This window comes from Ascidiella aspersa, chromosome 5 (assembly GCF_963924565.1).
Source record: "Ascidiella aspersa chromosome 5, kaAscAspe10.2, whole genome shotgun sequence".
NCBI lineage: Eukaryota > Metazoa > Chordata > Ascidiacea > Phlebobranchia > Ascidiidae > Ascidiella > Ascidiella aspersa.
Window position 1 is genome coordinate 25,698,677 of NC_139451.1, and position 19,012 is coordinate 25,717,688.

A 19,012-nucleotide genomic window follows, 5' to 3' on the forward strand; every position below is an offset into this window, starting at 1 on the left:
TGAGGTTAGCAGAGGGGAATGGTAGGTGTTAAACATTGGATTAGAGTTAAAATTATTAAGGGAGTTAGTGATATACTTAGGGGTGGTGTTTGGTAAAAGGTTATATAGGCCTGTACCGACCATTTAGGTCTTGTTCCTAAATATTTAATACTTCAATTAATGGTAATTTTATGTTTTTATTGTTGGTAAGGCATATAAATGGTTCCAACTTGCTGCAATGGAAGAGCTAACATTCGAAAGAAGACAAATCAATTCTTGCTAAAAGAGAATGTGTAATAACATGGTATAACTGGAAAAAATCGCGTCTATTTAACTAACAGGCGAGAATACATCTATCTTAATATTACAAATTCCGTTTATCACGATGCGATGACATTTAGAAAAGCCATATAAATACTTTTTCCGTTATTCGTCACAGTTCCTCTGCTATTATTAAACAGCCGGATAGGCAATGTGATTTATAGCAGTTTGAATTAAAATCATATAGTTAACCAGATATATTTTGAATTCGTGCATTGCCTGTTTGATACAAGATGGTTTATGTCAAGTTTTTAAAGGCGATTCTCTTACTACAAATCTTAGGTGAGTTTACAACGGATACTGAGATGGCCCAACTATTTTGCCTATACTTTGAAAGTTGTAATCAGTGGCTGTAGTCAGACTGTGACTGTGACACCTATAGAAATTTTTAGACCGTTTTAAGGTAGATCAGAATTAGAATTAACGCTTTTCATTTTCTTCAAATTGGATTAGATTAGAATTTATGAAATCGAAAATAAAACTACATTCTGACATCGGATTTCTTTTCATCAATTCACAATCATTCTTAAACTAATTTTCTTACATTGGAAACTATGGCAAAAAATGGTAAACTAAGATTGACCTTTTCAGGGTCCAATATAGTTTACCAGCATGGCTGAACATTTAAGCTAATATATAATTGAGGTTAGGTAATGTTTGGTATATTTGGAACTTATAGATTAGAATTAGGACACAAAAGCAATTTACAAATTAGATTAAAATAGAATTACCAGCATACCGCTCTTAATAAGCAAAATGATTATTAATAGAAAGAATTGGCGTGCACTAAATTTTCGGTTTAAGTTTGTTTTGCAAAGCTAACATTATAAAAATTTAGGGTGTTAAAATGGCATTCCATTAGGTGAGGACTACCCAAATTAGCAGATCTAAAAAAACATAGCAAAATGAAAATACTTGTTATGTGCACAAAGGTTATGTGCACAAATCTAATGTATAGCTTGATAATGAATTGTAAGGCCAAAAAGGTCGAGAGATGATGTCAATATACTCGAACTTTTTGGCCTTGTAATTCATTAACCAGTTGCAGTGAAATACATTTAGAAAAAGCTTGACGCGTTATTTAAACACGGGTATAAAACAAAACATTCGTTTTAAACAAAAGTTAATCCAAAAAGGGTTGGTGATAATCATTAGGGTGCTTATAAAACGGTCACGCAAAGCAGCCAACTCTTCTCCAAATAGGGTTCCGGCCCCTGTGCAAACGGCCGTGAAAACGGGCCAATTCTCTAAACTCGTTACTCCAGGTATAGTCGGTGCACAAGACGATGGCTCGGGCGCAACTTTTACGGAGGGACAATTAAGCTGCTACGTTGCCGAGAGATTCACGGATGAAGTGCCAAGACTTTGCGCAAATCACGAGGTAAAAATAACTTCTAAATTCACCGGAACGAGGCCAAAATGGCCAATATAACGCGTGAGACTGTATAGGGAGAGGGTATAGGACGATTCGGGGGCCATGGGTCTGACATCGGCCGTTTTGGTGCCGACGTTTGGTGCCCTAGTTTAAATGGCGCCGTTAAGGCGCCGCTGTTTTGGCACCGAACATTTTTGCCTTCGTGGGGTTAGCGGAAGGGAATGGTAGGGGGGTAGTGTTTAGGTTTAGGTAAAACGTTGTATAAGCCTGTATTGACCATTTAGGTCCTATTCCTACGAATTTAGGACTTATTCAGATTTAAACGGTTTACGATTATTAGGTATCCTATTTCGGTCTTTTTCCGAAGTGTGCTTTTCTGGCTGGAGTCCCGCCCTGGTCATAACTCACAATTTAGTTTTAAGCTATATCATTTTAGTTTCAGATAACGTTATTCTATGTAAACGCTGTATATTTTGTAAATGGTGGCTTATCTAAAGTGTTTTCCTTTACAAATGAAAATACTGAAATAAATGATACGAGCTTTACATATTGATCGGAATACCTTACGACAGAACATTGAATATTCATTCAGAGGTGCCTCATCCTACATGACGACTAGGGGTGTCCGACAGTTGACTTTTCTTTCCGATTCCGATACCAGCGTAAAAACGTTTAGTTACCTCAAGTTTTTAAACCATTATTTTTTGATGAATTAACCTATCACAGTAGAATCGCAAATCACGGATGAAATTCCTATATAAATTTGGTATCGGACGGCACCCTAGTATCGGACTTGTGCCGATATTACCACTTGGTATCGGGTATAGGCTCAGATCCGATATTAATGGACATCCCTAAAGATGGCCATACCTTGTCCGTACATTTTGGCTTCCAAAAATTGTGTTTTTTTCTTAACCGTTTCAGCAAGCATGCCACACCAAGATAACGCAGAACCAGCACAATCTCTACATTGAGAAGACGTGCAAAGAAATTGCGGTGTGCAATAAGCAAGTGGACAACAACAAACGCCAGTGCTACTCGGCCACTGCAATAATAAACCAAGTAAGCTGTTAATATTAAGCTGGTGGTGTATATACATCGCTTAGCCAGGGCTTTTAAACTTTGCCCTTAGCTTAAATGGCGGGCCCCGCTACAGTCTTCGGGCAGCCACGAGCAGACAATATTTCAATCAATCGCTATAGTTAAGCTAAAATTGTGTTTTTATGACGTCAAACATCTCCCCTGTTACTTACGGTAACGCCTTTTAGAAGCATTTAAACAATCCTTTAGCGCCAATATTCTTTATAAATAGACTTTCCTATCTTAGTCAAAGTCAGTCATAAGTTCTAGTCTTTGTAGGTAAGTTCTAGTCTTTGTAGGACAATTACTCACGCCGTACGTTAGTTTTGGTTCTACTGTTAATTTTGCTTTAAATTTTAATTACTAACAACCAGTTTACGTGTTCGCATTGTTTTGTTGTTGTTTTTTCTAGAGCCTGATGAATGTGACGAAATATATTTTTCTTTTAAAAGACTAAAACTTATTGATGACTGACTTTCACTAAGACAGGGAAGTTTTAAGAATGTTTGCTCCCATTTAAAGACATTGTTTACGTGTAAGGGCAAAGATATATCATCATATTTTGAGGCTTGCGAGGTTTAAATACATCCAGTAGTTCTATAGCAAACATTCTTCTACTGGTTTTGACAGGTTTACCTTTCAAAGTAATATTCGCAGCTTTTGATCGCAAATCATGCCTTGAATTCCTATTTTAATCTGGTATCGGATCGGCACTGATACTAGGCTAGTATCGGACGAGTATCGATACTACCATTTGGCATCGGGTATCGGCATACAATCCGATACTATCGGATATCTCTATTTCTAACTTATTGACCATATTGCAGTTTTAAAAACCAGGTACCTTTACTTAAATACCGTTGTTCAATTGCTACAGGTAAGGGTGTGTCACTTCTGCTGTGCTTCGAACATGTGTAATGACCTTCAGCGGATTCCGGCCCCCAGCTTTCCCCAGAAAGCCGCTCTGTATCAAGAGGACGGAACTCGAATATTTTTGGACGAAGATAGCCTCGTTAGAGGCGACGATGAACCCATGAAAGATCAGGATGAACCCGTGATGAACCGGGATAAACCCGTGATAGATGAAAATGAACCAGCAATAAACGATGATGAAGTTTTCGAGGACTGGGGTGAATCAGAAACGAATGAAAATGAACCTTTCATGGATCAGGGTATACGAGGAAGTAACAGCGACAAACCCGTGATTGGCGAAGATGAAACCGTGATAAACTTGGATGAATCCGTGATGGACTATGATGGGTTCACGGGAGACGTGAATCCAATTTCCAAGTTGGAGCAACTTTTGAAAGAAAGACGCACTTCTGAATAGACGAGGCACTCTTAAACTCTCGACCAAGATATATTTTTGAGTGGTCACTATTCGATGCAAGTGAACTTAAATAAATGAAATTCTGCAGGAAGTGTTAATGTCAAAATTTAAGCAGAATTTGAATTAAAAGGTGCATGGTTTTATTTTACGCAACAGTTGCTCTATAATACGTATTTTAAATGCTTTGTGTAAATGATGAAATATATTTATTGTTACACATTTTGCAACAAGAACATCCTCTAAGGGCAGCAGTAATTATATACTTTTTCTCCAAATATAGACCTGTTTAGTAGGTATTTGATCAGTGATAAAAACGACAAAAAATGGATAAAAAGAACATCGTGTATTTTTGTTTCATCGTGGTGTTCTACGTTTCACACGTGGGAGCTTTAAGTAAGTATAAATTACTAATTATGTTTAAAATCAGCAGTGAGGATTTTCGATACGTTATATATTTTTACGATACCTGAAATTCGGGGAAAACTTACGGTCATCCAATCCGAATTTAAATAACGTTATAACTATGACCAAATAAACAACAAATATTTAAGCAAGCAATGGTAATGTTTTAGAGGTCATTAGGCCAAAGTTTGGAAGCTAAGATATGAAAACTGTTAACTTTACTATTTTAAACGTTTCGTTAGGTCGCAAACCGTAAACCAAAAGCACTTTAACTTTGGCATCGAAATGGCCCCGATAACACCCTAGTATCGGACAAATGCTGATACTTTATTACTTGGCATCCGGTATTAGCTCGATCCGATAAATCGAACATTACTAAACAGCAGTACCCAGCTAAACTTATTGCAGCATCATGTGTATATTACATAACCTACATACGTTATTCAGAGTGCTACAGAAACCCAGAGAAAAGATCAACAATCAAAAATTGGAATTCAAAGTTCGGCGAAGGCGACTTTGTAGTGGAGGAGTGCAAGCTTGACGTAACAGTTTTTTGCTTGATATCATATCGTTATCGACAGAGCGACTTGCAAAGGAGACTTAAAAAATAAAAAAAATAAATTAGTTTTTGAATTCAAGGATTAGAGCAAATGCGGTTAAATATAATTCTAATCTATTGTTGTAATTGCCTGTGTGCTTGAATTCTAGTTCTAATCTAATTCGGATTTAACCAAAAATGCTACTTTGTCCAACGGCATTTCTACTCTCTCATTAAAAACAAAGAATTAGGGTAAATACTCTTTTGGTCGGAACAATTTTTAGGTTTTACAGTCTGAAAAGCATATTTAGGCATTGGTAAAACGTCGAAAAATTAGTAAACAAGAATAAATGGCGCCTGAAATTGATAGTGAATAGTTAAACGTAATTATGGTTTAAATTGTGTTTTTAACGCCACAGACCTCCCTAAATTGGATGTTTCTTGCCTATTTTAATGACATTAATGCACAGTTTTTTCACGCTTCACGCGAATCGTTTTTAGTCTATATTATCTTTGAGCCAATATTTTGCAAAATGGTTTTAGCCCAAGATGTCTTATCGACAACTTTATGAAAAAAACTTTTTTTTTACATCACGAATCGGTTCTACCCGATATTATCGGACATAGCTATTCTTAAACTGTACAGACGTTATTGTTGTTCGCAGCAAAAGTACGCATGCCAAACCAAGATCGAGACACACAGCATGGGTAGAGGCGTGACCAAAGGGTGCAAGGCGGAGTCGGCCTGTTACATGAACGTTGCGGCAGACGAGGAAAATTGCTACGGGACGAACGCAATAAACAACAACGTATGCTATCACTATAGTGTTAATGCGTGTGCCTTTGGTTTTTTGGGGGATGGCTCTAAACTTGTGGAAGTGATTTCCGAAAGAGTAACTCCGTAGTACATTTTCAAGGACAGATTGATGGATTAAAACTTGTAAATTCCCTACTTACAAATTATTATTTTTGCATAAAAATTGGAGTTATTCTGCTGTCGGGGTGGTATATTTGACCAAAAGTTGCATTTTTTAATACAAATCCCTGTTATTTAAAAAAAAATATCAAAAGGTTAATAATCCATAGACAAAAGCTTCCTTTATCTAATTTAGATCATTGCTTTAAAGTTTGTCTTTGTGCCCAATGTATAGACGCGTGATTTATATGGTCGCGAGTTCAGCAAAATAGCGACATCAGTTACTGCTATTTTCGATATACACGTTTTATTTTTATAATAAATGTAAGCTTTTAAGGTAAGCAGTGCCCTAATTTAAGTTTCACAGACTTGATCTGTTTTCAAATGAGTGAATTGAAATCTAATTAAATACATGCTATTTTAATTGGGACTTAGTGTTCACTGTCAAACATTTGTTTTCGTTTAAAGCGAAACATTGCTCGAAATAGAACGCAATAACTCATTCGATAAATTCAATACTTTTTTCACAGGCTCGAGTATGCCACTTTTGCTGTAATGGAGATCTATGCAACGAGCTGCACGACGTTCCTTGAATTTCGAGTGTGGTGCAACAAATATTAATAACGCCGGAACACTTGTGGGAATAAAATACTATTGCATGAAATGTCAGAATGCTTGTTTAATCTGAATCGTATTGAAGGACTTTTAGCCATAAAACCGAAATAATAACAACATAGCGTCGGAAAAAACAAAATAGGACTAATACCTTATAGTCGTAAGTTAATACAGTCTACATCGGAATAAGTTCTAAACCTACCGGCATAGGACATAAAAGGAGGCCTATACAACATTTTGCCTGACCCCAAATCCCACCCCTAAGTACGTCAATACCGCCCATTATAATTTCAACATTGACCCATTTTCTAACCCCACTCAATACTCCAATAACCCAAAACAGGACTAAAAATTCTGCGCCATTTAAACTAGGGCGCCCAAACGCCAGCACCAAAACGGCCGATGCCAGATCCATGGTCCCCAATCGTACAATGGCCTATCCCAGTGGTTCTTAATCAGGTGAATGGTTCAACCCAGGGTGAAACAAATTTTTGTTGGGGTGAACAAACCAAAAGGGGTGAATAAGGGTGAACCGTCAGAAATGGATGATAGCTTGCGAAACAACACAAGTCATTTTGTGCTTTTATATATAGACGAGGTACTTTTATCATATCATGAGACAAGGTTGAATGAAATCTGTAGATAAATGCTAGGGGTGAACGAAACTAAAAAAAATTTAAGAAGCACTGCCCTATCCTATAGTTTCAGGCGGTATTTTTCCATTTAGGCCTCATTATGACGAATTTAGGACTTGTTCCGATAGGTTTATGTTTTAATCAGACAAGTTCTTATTCTGTCGTGTATATTACTGCGTATTTCCCATTATTATGTCGTTCGGTTTAATACTATGGTTTTATAAATTTTTCTGCTTAGGATATTATTGCTTTTTCGGTGTTATTGTGTACTCCCGTGTTGAATTTGTTATTTATTTACAAAAACTCAATTATATTGGATAAATACAGTTGGAGGTATCAGTATTTGGCAATTGTTGTGTTTTTTAAAAAAGTGATAAATGTTCAGTAGTATGTAAAAAATTACATAACATACTGAATAAAGCGGTAGAACATTTAATAGCTAAATATTTTGCGTTGTGCTTTTCTTACAGTGCAGTAACATTTATCTTTCAAGTGCAATGTGTATTTACTCCCGAGCACGTATAACGTGCATTTGTGGCTAATCGTATTTTCCATTAAACATCCAAACCCACAGCAAGCCTTGAATTATAACCGTCCACGTGTTTTAATGCCTTCAGGGGGCTCGAAGCCGATGTAAAATGGAGATAAATTGTAAGTGTGCAAGGGCTGATTCCGCAGATAAATCCTCGGATAAAAATCGGATACGATCAAAAGGTTACGGTTGCTAGATCTGGCCGGACTAGTTTCTCTACAAGGAAATGCAAAGAAAGAGAATACAGAAATGATGCAGTGAATTAGGTAGAGTGGCTGTAGGATGAAGCTAAAGTCGATACAGATCAGGTGAATAACGGCAGCGGCTGCTTTTCATAAATTTAAGGTAAACTATTTGCGAATAGTTGGAACTTATAGTAAAAATATTTCTATACAGCAGATAAAACAAATGGTTTATCCGCCTATAGGCGGCAGAACATTAAACGTTCCTGCTTAGCGGTACAACACTGCTATTTTCAAGTAATATGTCGGATATCTAATAATCTTATATTTGAATTTACGCCATCAGAAAATCTTTTACTTGATGTAAAACTTAAAGTAGCGACCAAATTGTGGTTTAAGTTGACTTTCAACAAATAGGGTGTAATTTTAGTCCTTTTTAAAAATTAAGAATTGTTTATTTTTACCGATTTAGTTGGGGGCAACCTAAATTTGCTAAAATCTTTTACGACTAATTTTGGAGCAGAAAACGCTAAGGCATCATGGAAAGATTCCTTTTTTGCTGTGCTTTGGTTATCTTTATGTGTTCAGGTGAGATAAATCTATATCTTTTTTATATTGTATCACGGTTTTCCTTACTAGCTAATATAGACACTTCACCAACAATTAACCACGAAGAAGAATAAATGCATGACGGAAAAGAAAACAACGGCAAATTGATTTGGGCAAACGTTGTATTATAATCGTTTTAACAGACCACAAAAATGTTAGGGGAATTCTTCATAGTGTTTCAATCTTTCTAATATAAGATTACGATTAATGTATATTTTGGTCATTTTAATAATAATCAACAAAGCCATAATGTAGAGTCATGTACTGCTATTAAAGTTTTTGTTCAGTTAATCAGCTTGCTTAGATCCGCCTATAAAACTGGCTCACCGATTAATTATCTTCTGTGTAGTTCAGATAAACCGGTAAACTTATAAAAACTTACAGACGACGAAATAAAAACGTTTAGCTATATTTGACATTCCAAGGAGATGGCGAAAGACCATAAGGTTCAAGAAAAGCTTTCGATGTATGTGGTTTTCTTTAGCTCTATATAAACAAACTCTTTAAATAATATTTTAACCTTTGTTGTTTTTACATTCTAAGGGCTCGGGTGGACCAGGACGTGTTACGTCGGAGATATGCTTCCAGGCGAAAATGAAACAGACCAATTTGTTGCCACTAACTGTTCGAGAAAGATTCAGGTATATAATTTTATGATTATATAGCTGCGTGCGTTTATTGTCTGGCCATGCGTTGTATTTAAATAGTAAAGCACTTAACCGCAGGACCTTTAGTGCAAACCATTTGTGGCTTTGATTCCACTATTTATTTGTTTTGAGCCTCCCTTAAAAAACAGAAAAATGGAAAAAGCTTACATTTTATAAGAATCAAATAAATTTGTAAATGTTTCTAAACTCTAAAAGTTTTCAAAAAGCTATTTATAAAAAGCAAAACAGTTTTTTAATAAATGCTGCGTATTTTTGGTGGTAGCTGTTGGAGCATTTCAGTTAATTTTACAAAAGTGAAAAAAGCTGATGAAAAACAGACCAATCCACACAATAACTTCATCAATGCGTAACGATCTCTCAAAAGTCCTACACGTGAAATTTAATTATTTTTCATTTTTACAGGTTTGCATGACGAAGATTGTTTACAACAACGGCCAGAAGACGGTGAGAAAGATGTGCAAGGAGGCAGGGGCATGCCGTGACCAAGAAGAACAGAACATAGCGTTGTGTGGCGGCTACACACGTGGACAACTCAGTGGGGTAAAAAGAATAAGTAGCAGGGGGGGATAGAGATAAAAGATCAAATTTTAGAATTGGTCACAAACAAACTTACAGCCTAAGTGCAATGCAAAAATATAGGCATCACTAAGCGTTGTAGGGCTTTTGTGTATGAACAACAACCGCAACCTTGGCGAATTGGTAATCCCTGCGATGCACGTTGACCGAACAAAGATTTAAATTAAAACGTTTTCAATCTATTTTGTGGTGTAAAAATATCAGCTTTTAACAATTGGCAAATTGTGCAGAAAACGTTTATCTGAACTCATTTTCAAATCAATTTACAAATATGTCTTATAATGAAAAGAAGTCTCATGATGGCAATGCAAAAATATGGAGAAGCGTTGTAGGTCTTTTTTCCGTAGGAGAAACGCAACCTTGACGAATTGGTAATACATACAATGCACGTCGACTGAACACAGATTTATATCGATTTAGAACGTTTCCACTGTACTTTGTGGTGTAAAAAATGTTATATGAACACATTTTTAATTTACAAATATTTGCACTGCATGTTCGACCATAAATGACATTAAACCACGTTGCCCACCCCTGGTTTAAATAGATCCGAAAGACTTCGAAAATAGATCCGAAAGACTACCTTTGACTAGAAAATATTTCCGTTTTAGTTATTGCTTTACGTTGTGACCCCAAAAACGGTAAATATACTGTTTTTCAAACATCTCCAATGTATTTTGTGTTGTGAAGATAGTAACTTTAAACATTTGGCAATTTTTGCAGAAAACTGTTATCAAAACACATTTTTAAACCAATTTTGAAATATTTGCACTGCATGTTCGGCTATAAAAGACTTTAAACTTCAACGATTGGCAATATCCGCAAAAAGAGTTAATCTGGAAACCAATTTAAATTGATAAGTAAAAAAAATAACCTTACTTGCAATACGCATAACTGACGTTGTATGAGTGAAACAATAATTCGATTTTGTTTATCGAGCATGTTTTAAATTAGTTTAAATCGATCCCAAAGCAAGTATATTTTTTATATCGAATCTTTTACTAGAAAATAGTTCTGTTTTAGTTATAGTTTTACTTTTTGACCCAACATACGGTAAATACACTGTTCTATCATTCCACATGAAAAAAGTAAGTTACCGAAGAGATATATTGATATATACTTACATAAAAAATGTGTTTACACAGGTTCAGATATGCAACTACTGCTGCCGAGGAAACCTTTGCAACAACTTCAACGATATTCGGCAAGCCTGAGTGGAAATCGGCCACTCACAACACAACATTGTACATACTCACCTTAGCCATAAAAATCCTAATTCAAAGTTTCTAATAGGTCCCCCAAAAACTCTATATTGTATAATTTGTTCGAAACTTTATTTAACTGATTCGATTGTGTAGTTTGTCAGGATGGGATTTGTGTAGTTTTTCAGTTGTTGACATGTATAGTTCTCATGTACGTAACATATATCAATATTAACAAAATAAGTTGGCTATTGCAAGTAAATCTTGTATCTATGTTTCATTATTCCAAATGTACAACACTGGTCGAAAGCATAGCGTATATGTACGAAGCATAGCGTATGTAACATCGCAAAAGACACCAAACATACTCATATAGGCCTATGGTACAAAAATATTATCGTGATATTATTATATTGTCGTACACTTGTGTACTTACTAACACCGCAATAAAAAAACTAACACTATAGCATTTCATTTGGCGATGGCAAAATTCCACTTTTATATTTGAGCCTTACTTTCTAAAGGGCACCAAAAATAATGTGACAACTTCGAATCTGTAATACCCGATTATATGTCGCAATATTGTGTGAGTACAGCTACCTATACGGTGATGCGTAATTACCGCATGTACGTCAGCTATATAAATTGGTATACCTCTTGATGTTTAAAAACGATTATTTATACGATTCATAAGGATATGAAACTAAAACAGTTTCCCATTTTTACAATAGTTTTGACAGAAACTGAATTAGAGTTTCTAATATATAAAAAAAAAAAAAAAAAATCTACTCTGTTGAGTGACGGAGTATATACAGAGCGTTGCCTCGAGTGGCGGTTATACAGAGCACTGTATTCCACCCAGAGGATTTTGTCCAAACTATAGGGTGTTATATAACTCCTCATTCCGTTAATAATCTATTCAATCTGTAGGATTTACAGTGCCCAGTTAAACTCCAGATAACTAAACCGACTCTGCCGAGGCCCAAATCTTGCTCCGACTCCGCAGTCCTGCTTTGTAGGCTACATCACGTGATAAAGGTGGATTTAAAATAAACGTAAAACTAATTTCAATATAACTTTTATACATTTCACGTTTTCTAATCAAGGACTGGTCTACCAGCCAGGTTAAAACGTATACTATTTATTTTAAACACATTATATATTTTTTTGAGCTTTTTGCAAATTAAAAAATCGTTTTTTTTCAATTCATATTCCGTTGTCGCTTGCAATACGTTTCAATTTAAACAAACTTCACCGTCAGCCTATACAAGATTTAGGCCTGAAGATTTTATCGCGAATAAAGGTACCATCTTGTCTCTCTCTAGTTGGCTGTTGTAACATTATATCGCAGAAATCGAATGTCAAAAGGTAATTTGCTTTTTCCAACCTGAAAAACTGGTTTCGGTCGGATACTTAGCGGTTTCCAATATGAAACGAGCGCTCGAGGCGCATTACTTGAACGCATTTTAATGAAACAGCCAAAGCATACAGAAAACGAGAGTTTTATTTCCCAGGTTAGTTGTCAGGAAGCAGCACTTAGTGTAGGCTATGCAATCAATATGGAAGTTTGTAACTGTGGTTTGATAGGAAAAATAAACCACGAGCAGACGAAGGAAGCTTTTTTTCCGCAGAACATTAAATTAATCAAGTTGGAACTTAGTTATATCCATCTAGCGGTAATATTATAATGGTAATGAGGTTTTTGTTTCCATAGAGCACTTTATATCCCAATCGTCAGTTTTAAAATGAGTTTGCATTTCTAAAACTAGTTTCCTTAACACTTTCTGTAAAGTTAAGTAGAAATAATTTAACATAGTTTTAAAAGAAATATGAGTTTTCTTTTTATTGTGAGAAAATGTGAGAAAGTGCGACTTTTATGTGAGAAAGTGCGACTAAAATAACCACATCCTAACCATGATTGCAGGAAAACGTTGTGTTTCAGTTTAATTGGAGCAAAGAAAAATGAAACAACTATTCATTTTGTGTGTTCTGTTGGCAATTGCGAACACTGGATTTGCTGAAGGTAAAACACTTAATAAGATAAACTTGATAGTGAACAATTCAAGTTTTCGCATCATAAAAAATACAACAATACCTAAACCTTACAACAATAGCGAACTAAATGATGCAAAAAAGTGCATTAAATAATTACTGAATGTATAGGCACAAGGATGACTGCAATTAATTATTTATTATAAGGAAATGTTTCTCCAACATTTTCAGCTTGCTGGCAACAATCTAACACTTAATAGACATTAAACCCTTATACACGGCCAGGCTTGAGAACCACTGATTTAAGTTAATTGGTACACGGAATGCGATAGCGCCCAGTTAACTTAAATTAGTTATTAACAAAAACAACTACCTAAAACAGTGCTAAAAGTATGGCGTTTCTTCTTTTATTTGCAGACGAACCGGTAACGGAACGGCCAACAACAATCTGTTACGTCGGATACGTTGAGGAAAGCAACGAAAACACGACAATAGCAGAGTTCGAGCAAAAAAGCTGTAAACGAGGAGAGGTAATAAAACAACTGATAACCACATCCAAATTTGAGTATTTTGTAAGGTCGTATACCTAATTACCTTTTCAGCAATACCTGGCTTACCAAGTCTTGTCTAAACTGGTACATGAATTTATTTCCATTTTAAGTAGGAGAATCCCTAAAACATCTTACGTGCAACTTGGATGTGCTATCGCAAATAAACTGTTGCGGTTTCAACTAAATACCGAGAGTCGCTTAGATGGTTATTGTATTCGTATAGGCTTAACATGAGAAAATAACTGGGAGATTTGTTAGTTTTACCTACAAACGTAATGTCGTGACTTTCAAGTAGTTTTATCATTTGATCTGCACTTTCTGTTTCATTTAAAAGTTGCATTTCGAAAATTTTGTTTCCAGGATTGCCGAACTCAGTTCGAAGTAAACCATGGCAAGACAATGATCTACAAGTCCTGCCATTCTCGTAAGGCTTGCCGCGAACAACAAGACATTACTAATGAACACCAATGCTACAGCGGAAACGCTCTGCGTCATCAGGTACGGTATGCCATAATGCAGTGTTGTAATAAGTTAAGTCACTGTTTTCAAATGACTTGACTTGAGTCTTTTGGACGAATGACTTGACTTGGACAGTGTTTTCATTAAATTTCTTTGAATAAATTTGGGTTTATCTAAACCAAGGGTTCTTAAACTGGGGTCCATGGACCCCCTGGGGGTCCGTGAACTAGTTTTAGGGGGTCCATGAAGGCCTAGTTAAAAAACTAGTGTATACTTAAAGTAATTATTTTTTAAAAGAAAACACTTTAATTAAAATCGAACGGTTTTGGACTGAATGTATAGTTAGACTCCATTTAACTTTCACATTTTTCGGACCGAAATAACAGAGTCATGAAGTCTATTTGTTTTGTTGCGTTAATTTATGACGTCATTTTGGAGCATTTCTTGTCTACCGGGGTCCATGCAAAGCAAAAAAAAAGTTTAGGGGTCCGCGTTAAAAAACGTTTAAGAACCCCTGATCTAAACTTTTGTACGGAAAACATTTGTCGTATAGTGTATATAACGTTTTTGTTATTTTTAGTTGGGTTATTGCTAATATGCGGTCGATTTTGCCATTTACATTAGTTTAACGTTATATTTTTATGTCAATGATTAAAGTTGACTTGAAGTTGACTTGCTCTAATAATGACATGGCTGGTACTTGACTTGGGCAACTGAAGACTTAAACTGGGACATGCTTGACTTGGACTTAAAGCCATTTTAAAATGACTTGTTTGCAACACTGTCATAATGTGGATATAAAATGTATGTCAACATTACCAATTAATTGGTGTTCAAACTTGGAGTTGTGAACTAATTGCTCGAGCATTTCCGTAAGGGAAAGCGGGTTTTTTTACAAATATATTTGTTAACTTTAAAATACAATTTGTCTGCAGTGCCACCTCTTTTCAGCATAGTTGCTGTTTTGTATGCTGTTTCAGTTTTTTTTTACTTTTACTGCTTGTATAATGCAACATAAAGTTGTCCTTCTTTAATTTTTTTAATTTTCAAAACGATGAAATAAATATTTCCATAGAGCAAACCTGGTTATTAAACGGACCGCGGGCCGCGGTTTATTTTATTTTCAAGAAAATGCTTACTATGTAGTCAGTAAGGCACATCAGTGCAAATAAAGGTGATTTTTATAAACATTTATATATACCCTATTATTACTAGGGGCTGAACCAGGCATGCCGTCCACAGCTTTGTTTTAGCCTGCTTTAAAAAATCTAAAGAAAAGATTATTCACGATTCGCTAATCTCTTTAGTCTTTCTTGTATTAAACTTTTCATTTTAAGCAAAAAAGTCGATTTTCTTGGGCGCTTCGCGCGGGGCCTTTGGCCCTTTAAAATTTTCCTTAAGGTGCACTTTGCACAAAACTCCTATAGTATTAACAGCGTGTTTAGGCTTACTGTTTATCTAGCGTTACACTAAAGTAATATTGTGTGTATTTAAGATCCTCTTCCTGACCGGGCTCCACATCTTTTTTGGCTCCACACCGGCCATAGAGCGTATATATTACCATTCTCGCTATATATAGGTTAATGGTGTTGTTTTTTATTAGGTTCGACAATGCCTTTTCTGCTGCACAAAGGATCTATGCAACGACAAGGTCGTTCTTCCAGCACCCGGCGACCCCTAAAGGAACCGCAACACTGGCTAGAATGTTTTTCGAATCGTTCGATTGCGCCAAATATACCCCAAAAAGAGCGCTCAACAAGTTTTTTTTTTAAAAAGCTTAAAAACATCAGTATTTAGGTTAAAGTGCTTCCCAACCTTTTTCAGTTCGCGACCAACTTTTAATGCAAGTTTCACTGTGCGACCAACAATGCGATATGACCACATTGTTTAGCAATAGTTTAAAATGCAATTGATTGGTGATAACATTAACGGTTACATCAAACTTGCATCGTTATTACTGGTGTGCTACATTGATGGATAAATGTTACGTAATCATAATGCAATAATTCCCCGATGTAACACAAAACTTTAACATTTAGAAATGCTTCGCGACCCACCTGAAATAAGATCGCAACCCACTGGTTGGGAAGCACTGGGTTAAATGGCAGAGTTAGAAACTGCTAAAATTATTATGTCGAAACAATAAAATCAATATTGGGTGAAACAAAAAAACTTATATATCTTCACGCTCATAACCAAATTGCCTAAGTCATTTTTTTATGATTTTCAGGGTTTTTGCCTAAGTCACTCCTTGTTGCCATCCCCATCCACAGAAAAAGTGCCCAAGTCATTTTTTTGCACAAGCGAGTGGGAAATGACCTAAAAATGACCAGAGAACTTTTTTTGTGGATGGTGATGGTAACAAGGAGTGACTGAATCAAAAACTTCAGTAAAAAAATGACTTAGGCAATTTGGTTATGAGCGTTACGATATGAATAAAGCTATAAAAACAATTGAAACGAAATTTTCTGTACTTGCAAACCTTGTTAAAAATGCATTCAATATATCCTCGGCTCTGCAGCCAACTTTAACAGAAAAATTAAAAAGTTGAAAGTCATATTTCAAAATTTGCGTTCAGGAAGTGAGCGCACCCTAAGAAATAACAATCCAGATGTTGGCAAATCGGTAAACGCCGCGCTTCCTGTACACGCCAATTGCAGCCCAGCTTCAAGGTCAAGCGAAATTCGATCCGAAGGTCACGCGTCCAAGCGCGCGCGCCTACAGCGATCAGTGGTAAACTTGTTATTGTTGACAGATCGCGATTCGATTGTCATTGCGATTGTCTCCGATCGCGATCCGATTGTGACGCGCTTCCCACGACAAAGGCAGGAGCGCGGTCCAGAAAACTAATCGCCAAAAGCGGGCGTGACATCACGCTCGAACGCGCGCGCACACTGACGTGGCGGAAATAACGCGGCGACAGCGATCGGTTTGTTTCGTCACTATCGACTGGTCGGTGTCTTGTTTTGTCTGATGGATGGGCATTGGGTTGAATCCGACAGAGCGGCCAAGGCTCCGCTATGGTCCGGAGCTATTGATCCGACTCGTCCAAACACACACAATTAACGCTCGAGATTAACCTGGACGTTTATCGACGTGATTACTGAACCCCACTTCCACTAGATGTACTAACCAGGCGTGGATCTAGGAAATTTGCTTGAACATGATAATTTTTGTAGCGATGACGTCACAAAGGTATGTCATACTGGTACGCCATAAGAAGTCGCCTTATCAACACCACACTGTTCGTTTATTTTGTTAAAGTTTTACATTGGACAGGTGTTATCTTCAACACAAAAGCTACAAGTGAAAAGCACGGCGCCTTTGGTCTAAAACAATAGTGTAAAGGCCTAAAAAACAATTGGGTAAAGACCTAAAAAACAATTGGGTAAAGACCTAAAAAACAATAGTGTAAAGGCCTAAAAAACAATTGGGTAAAGACCTAAAAAACAATTGGGTAAAGACCTAAAAAACAATTGGGTTCGCGCAGAGCGTTAAAAAAGTTTGCATTTACTTATAGTTAAAAAATACACTCCCTGGATCCGTCCCTGCTACTATGCTATCCTCAGCTGATCGACGGGATATTTTACCATATCAAATAGTATAAATAATATACCTCTTATTTTAACAACGAAGAGTAAAGTCCAAGAAGTTTGGATACAAGAACAAATTTATTTCTATAAGGTAATACTAAAAACTATATTAGTAACATATGACCAAAACGTCAGAACACAATGGAAATAAACACACGGCCAAGTTTCACTTGGCGACAAGTGCCTACCAGCTATTATACTTACTTACAGAGAAGAGTGTCATTTAATTCCTTAATTTTTAACTTTTATATCCCAATATTTACTATAAGACTATAGTTAGGACCTCCATCGATTGTTTTTACTATTTTCTTCAGCTAAAATCCATACCGTATGAATAAACATTTTAGACATTCTCAAAAAATAGGAGATCACAAGATTAAAAAAAAAATTATTGCCCTTATTTTTAGTTTCAGATAAAGGCCGTGTTATAACAACGAAAATATACCGATTCCCGGACGTAATCGTTTGTTAGGCTAAATTGTATTAAGGGACCTCTATAAAAAAATACAGTTTTTGTATGACGCAACGTTATATTGCTAATTATAAAAATGAAAATAATGTTAAAAGTTTAAATAAGTTGAAAGGGTAAACAAAATACTTTTTGATTGAGTGCCAACTGTTTTTGGATAGTTAACTGGAATTTTCGTTCGTTCTTTGGTTCTCCTGGTCGTATGTTTGTCACGTATCCAAGTAAACCCATTCGTCAGGTCAGGTATACTGAGAAAAGCGCCCTAACCTCCAATACAACAGAAGCAACAAATGGCGACTTCGATCTAATCGCGAAAATCCTTCAATCACGTTAAGCGTGTGTGTCCAATATGGTCGGCAGTAGGCCAGTGTGTATTCCCAACGCTAATTGCTGGAACATTGCTCACAGATTGCCGATTGCCACCGATCCCCGTGTCAGATGAAGTAATTTAAAGCGTGCAAATGAGTTTGATCACAATTTTCGGCCGAAAAACGTGGCCATTTCTGGATTGACCCTCGTCTTTTTATATATCAGCCCGGTCATTCGGGACGTGTGCATAGCTTCTGTGGACCAAGTGGAAAGCAGATTGAAAAACGTAAAATAAATATATATATATATCAAAGGCCATACAAAAAGGCAGCGTATTTGAACGTTTCTAATAATTCTAAATCTTTTTTAAAATAGGCCTATATTATTTTTTTGTCCGATTACAACATCCTGCCATTATGCTCCAAAGAATATTAAAAATGAAAGAGTTATTTTAAATAAAGTTGCGGAAAACTCAATATTTTAAACACGTTAAGTTAATTTTTTATCATTAAAAGTTTAAGTTAATGCTACATACAGTAGGCTATCTATAAGGAACTTTGCAACATAATGGATGCTTTTAATATGCGAAAATACCACTATATAAATACTCCAGAAATTAAAATATCGGCGTCGTTAGTTTTAATAACTTTAGTCAAACTGTTTCGGCGAAAGTTTGTGG

General features: G+C 36.0%; 2 protein-coding genes across 3 annotated transcripts; both read left to right on the plus strand.

Annotated features, from left to right (window-relative positions):
- The first annotated feature begins 7,973 nt into the window (after window positions 1-7,973).
- LOC146145623 (uncharacterized) lies at window positions 7,974-11,429 on the plus strand. 2 transcript variants are annotated; one of them, XM_083389792.1, is made up of 5 exons: window positions 7,974-8,068; window positions 8,378-8,493; window positions 9,058-9,155; window positions 9,585-9,722; window positions 10,904-11,429. In XM_083389792.1, exons 2-5 carry the CDS (start codon window positions 8,445-8,447, stop codon window positions 10,970-10,972), a joined length of 354 nt encoding a protein of 117 aa, XP_083245918.1. In that variant the 5' UTR covers window positions 7,974-8,068; window positions 8,378-8,444; the 3' UTR covers window positions 10,973-11,429. The 2 variants fall into 2 exon arrangements, with proteins under 2 accessions (XP_083245918.1, XP_083245919.1); XM_083389793.1 differs by having other exon boundaries at window positions 8,011-8,068; window positions 8,429-8,493.
- Window positions 11,430-13,705: 2,276 nt separating this feature from the next.
- Window positions 13,706-15,713, plus strand: LOC146145624 (uncharacterized). Its single transcript, XM_083390629.1, has 3 exons — window positions 13,706-13,720; window positions 13,864-14,001; window positions 15,566-15,713. The coding sequence occupies exons 1-3, from the start codon at window positions 13,706-13,708 to the stop codon at window positions 15,641-15,643; spliced, it is 231 nt and encodes a 76-aa protein (XP_083246755.1). The 3' UTR covers window positions 15,644-15,713.
- Window positions 15,714-19,012: the final 3,299 nt, after the last annotated feature.

Coding starts and splice junctions, on each gene's coding strand:
- LOC146145623 (XM_083389792.1), top strand. CDS start 8,445: ATGGAAAGATTCCTTTTTTGCTGTGCTTTGGTTATCTTTATGTGTTCA. Junction 9,156..9,584: donor ACTGTTCGAGAAAGATTCAG/GTATATAATTTT, acceptor TCATTTTTACAG/GTTTGCATGACGAAGATTGT. Junction 9,723..10,903: donor CACGTGGACAACTCAGTGGG/GTAAAAAGAATA, acceptor GTGTTTACACAG/GTTCAGATATGCAACTACTG.
- LOC146145624 (XM_083390629.1), top strand. Junction 14,002..15,565: donor GAAACGCTCTGCGTCATCAG/GTACGGTATGCC, acceptor GTTTTTTATTAG/GTTCGACAATGCCTTTTCTG.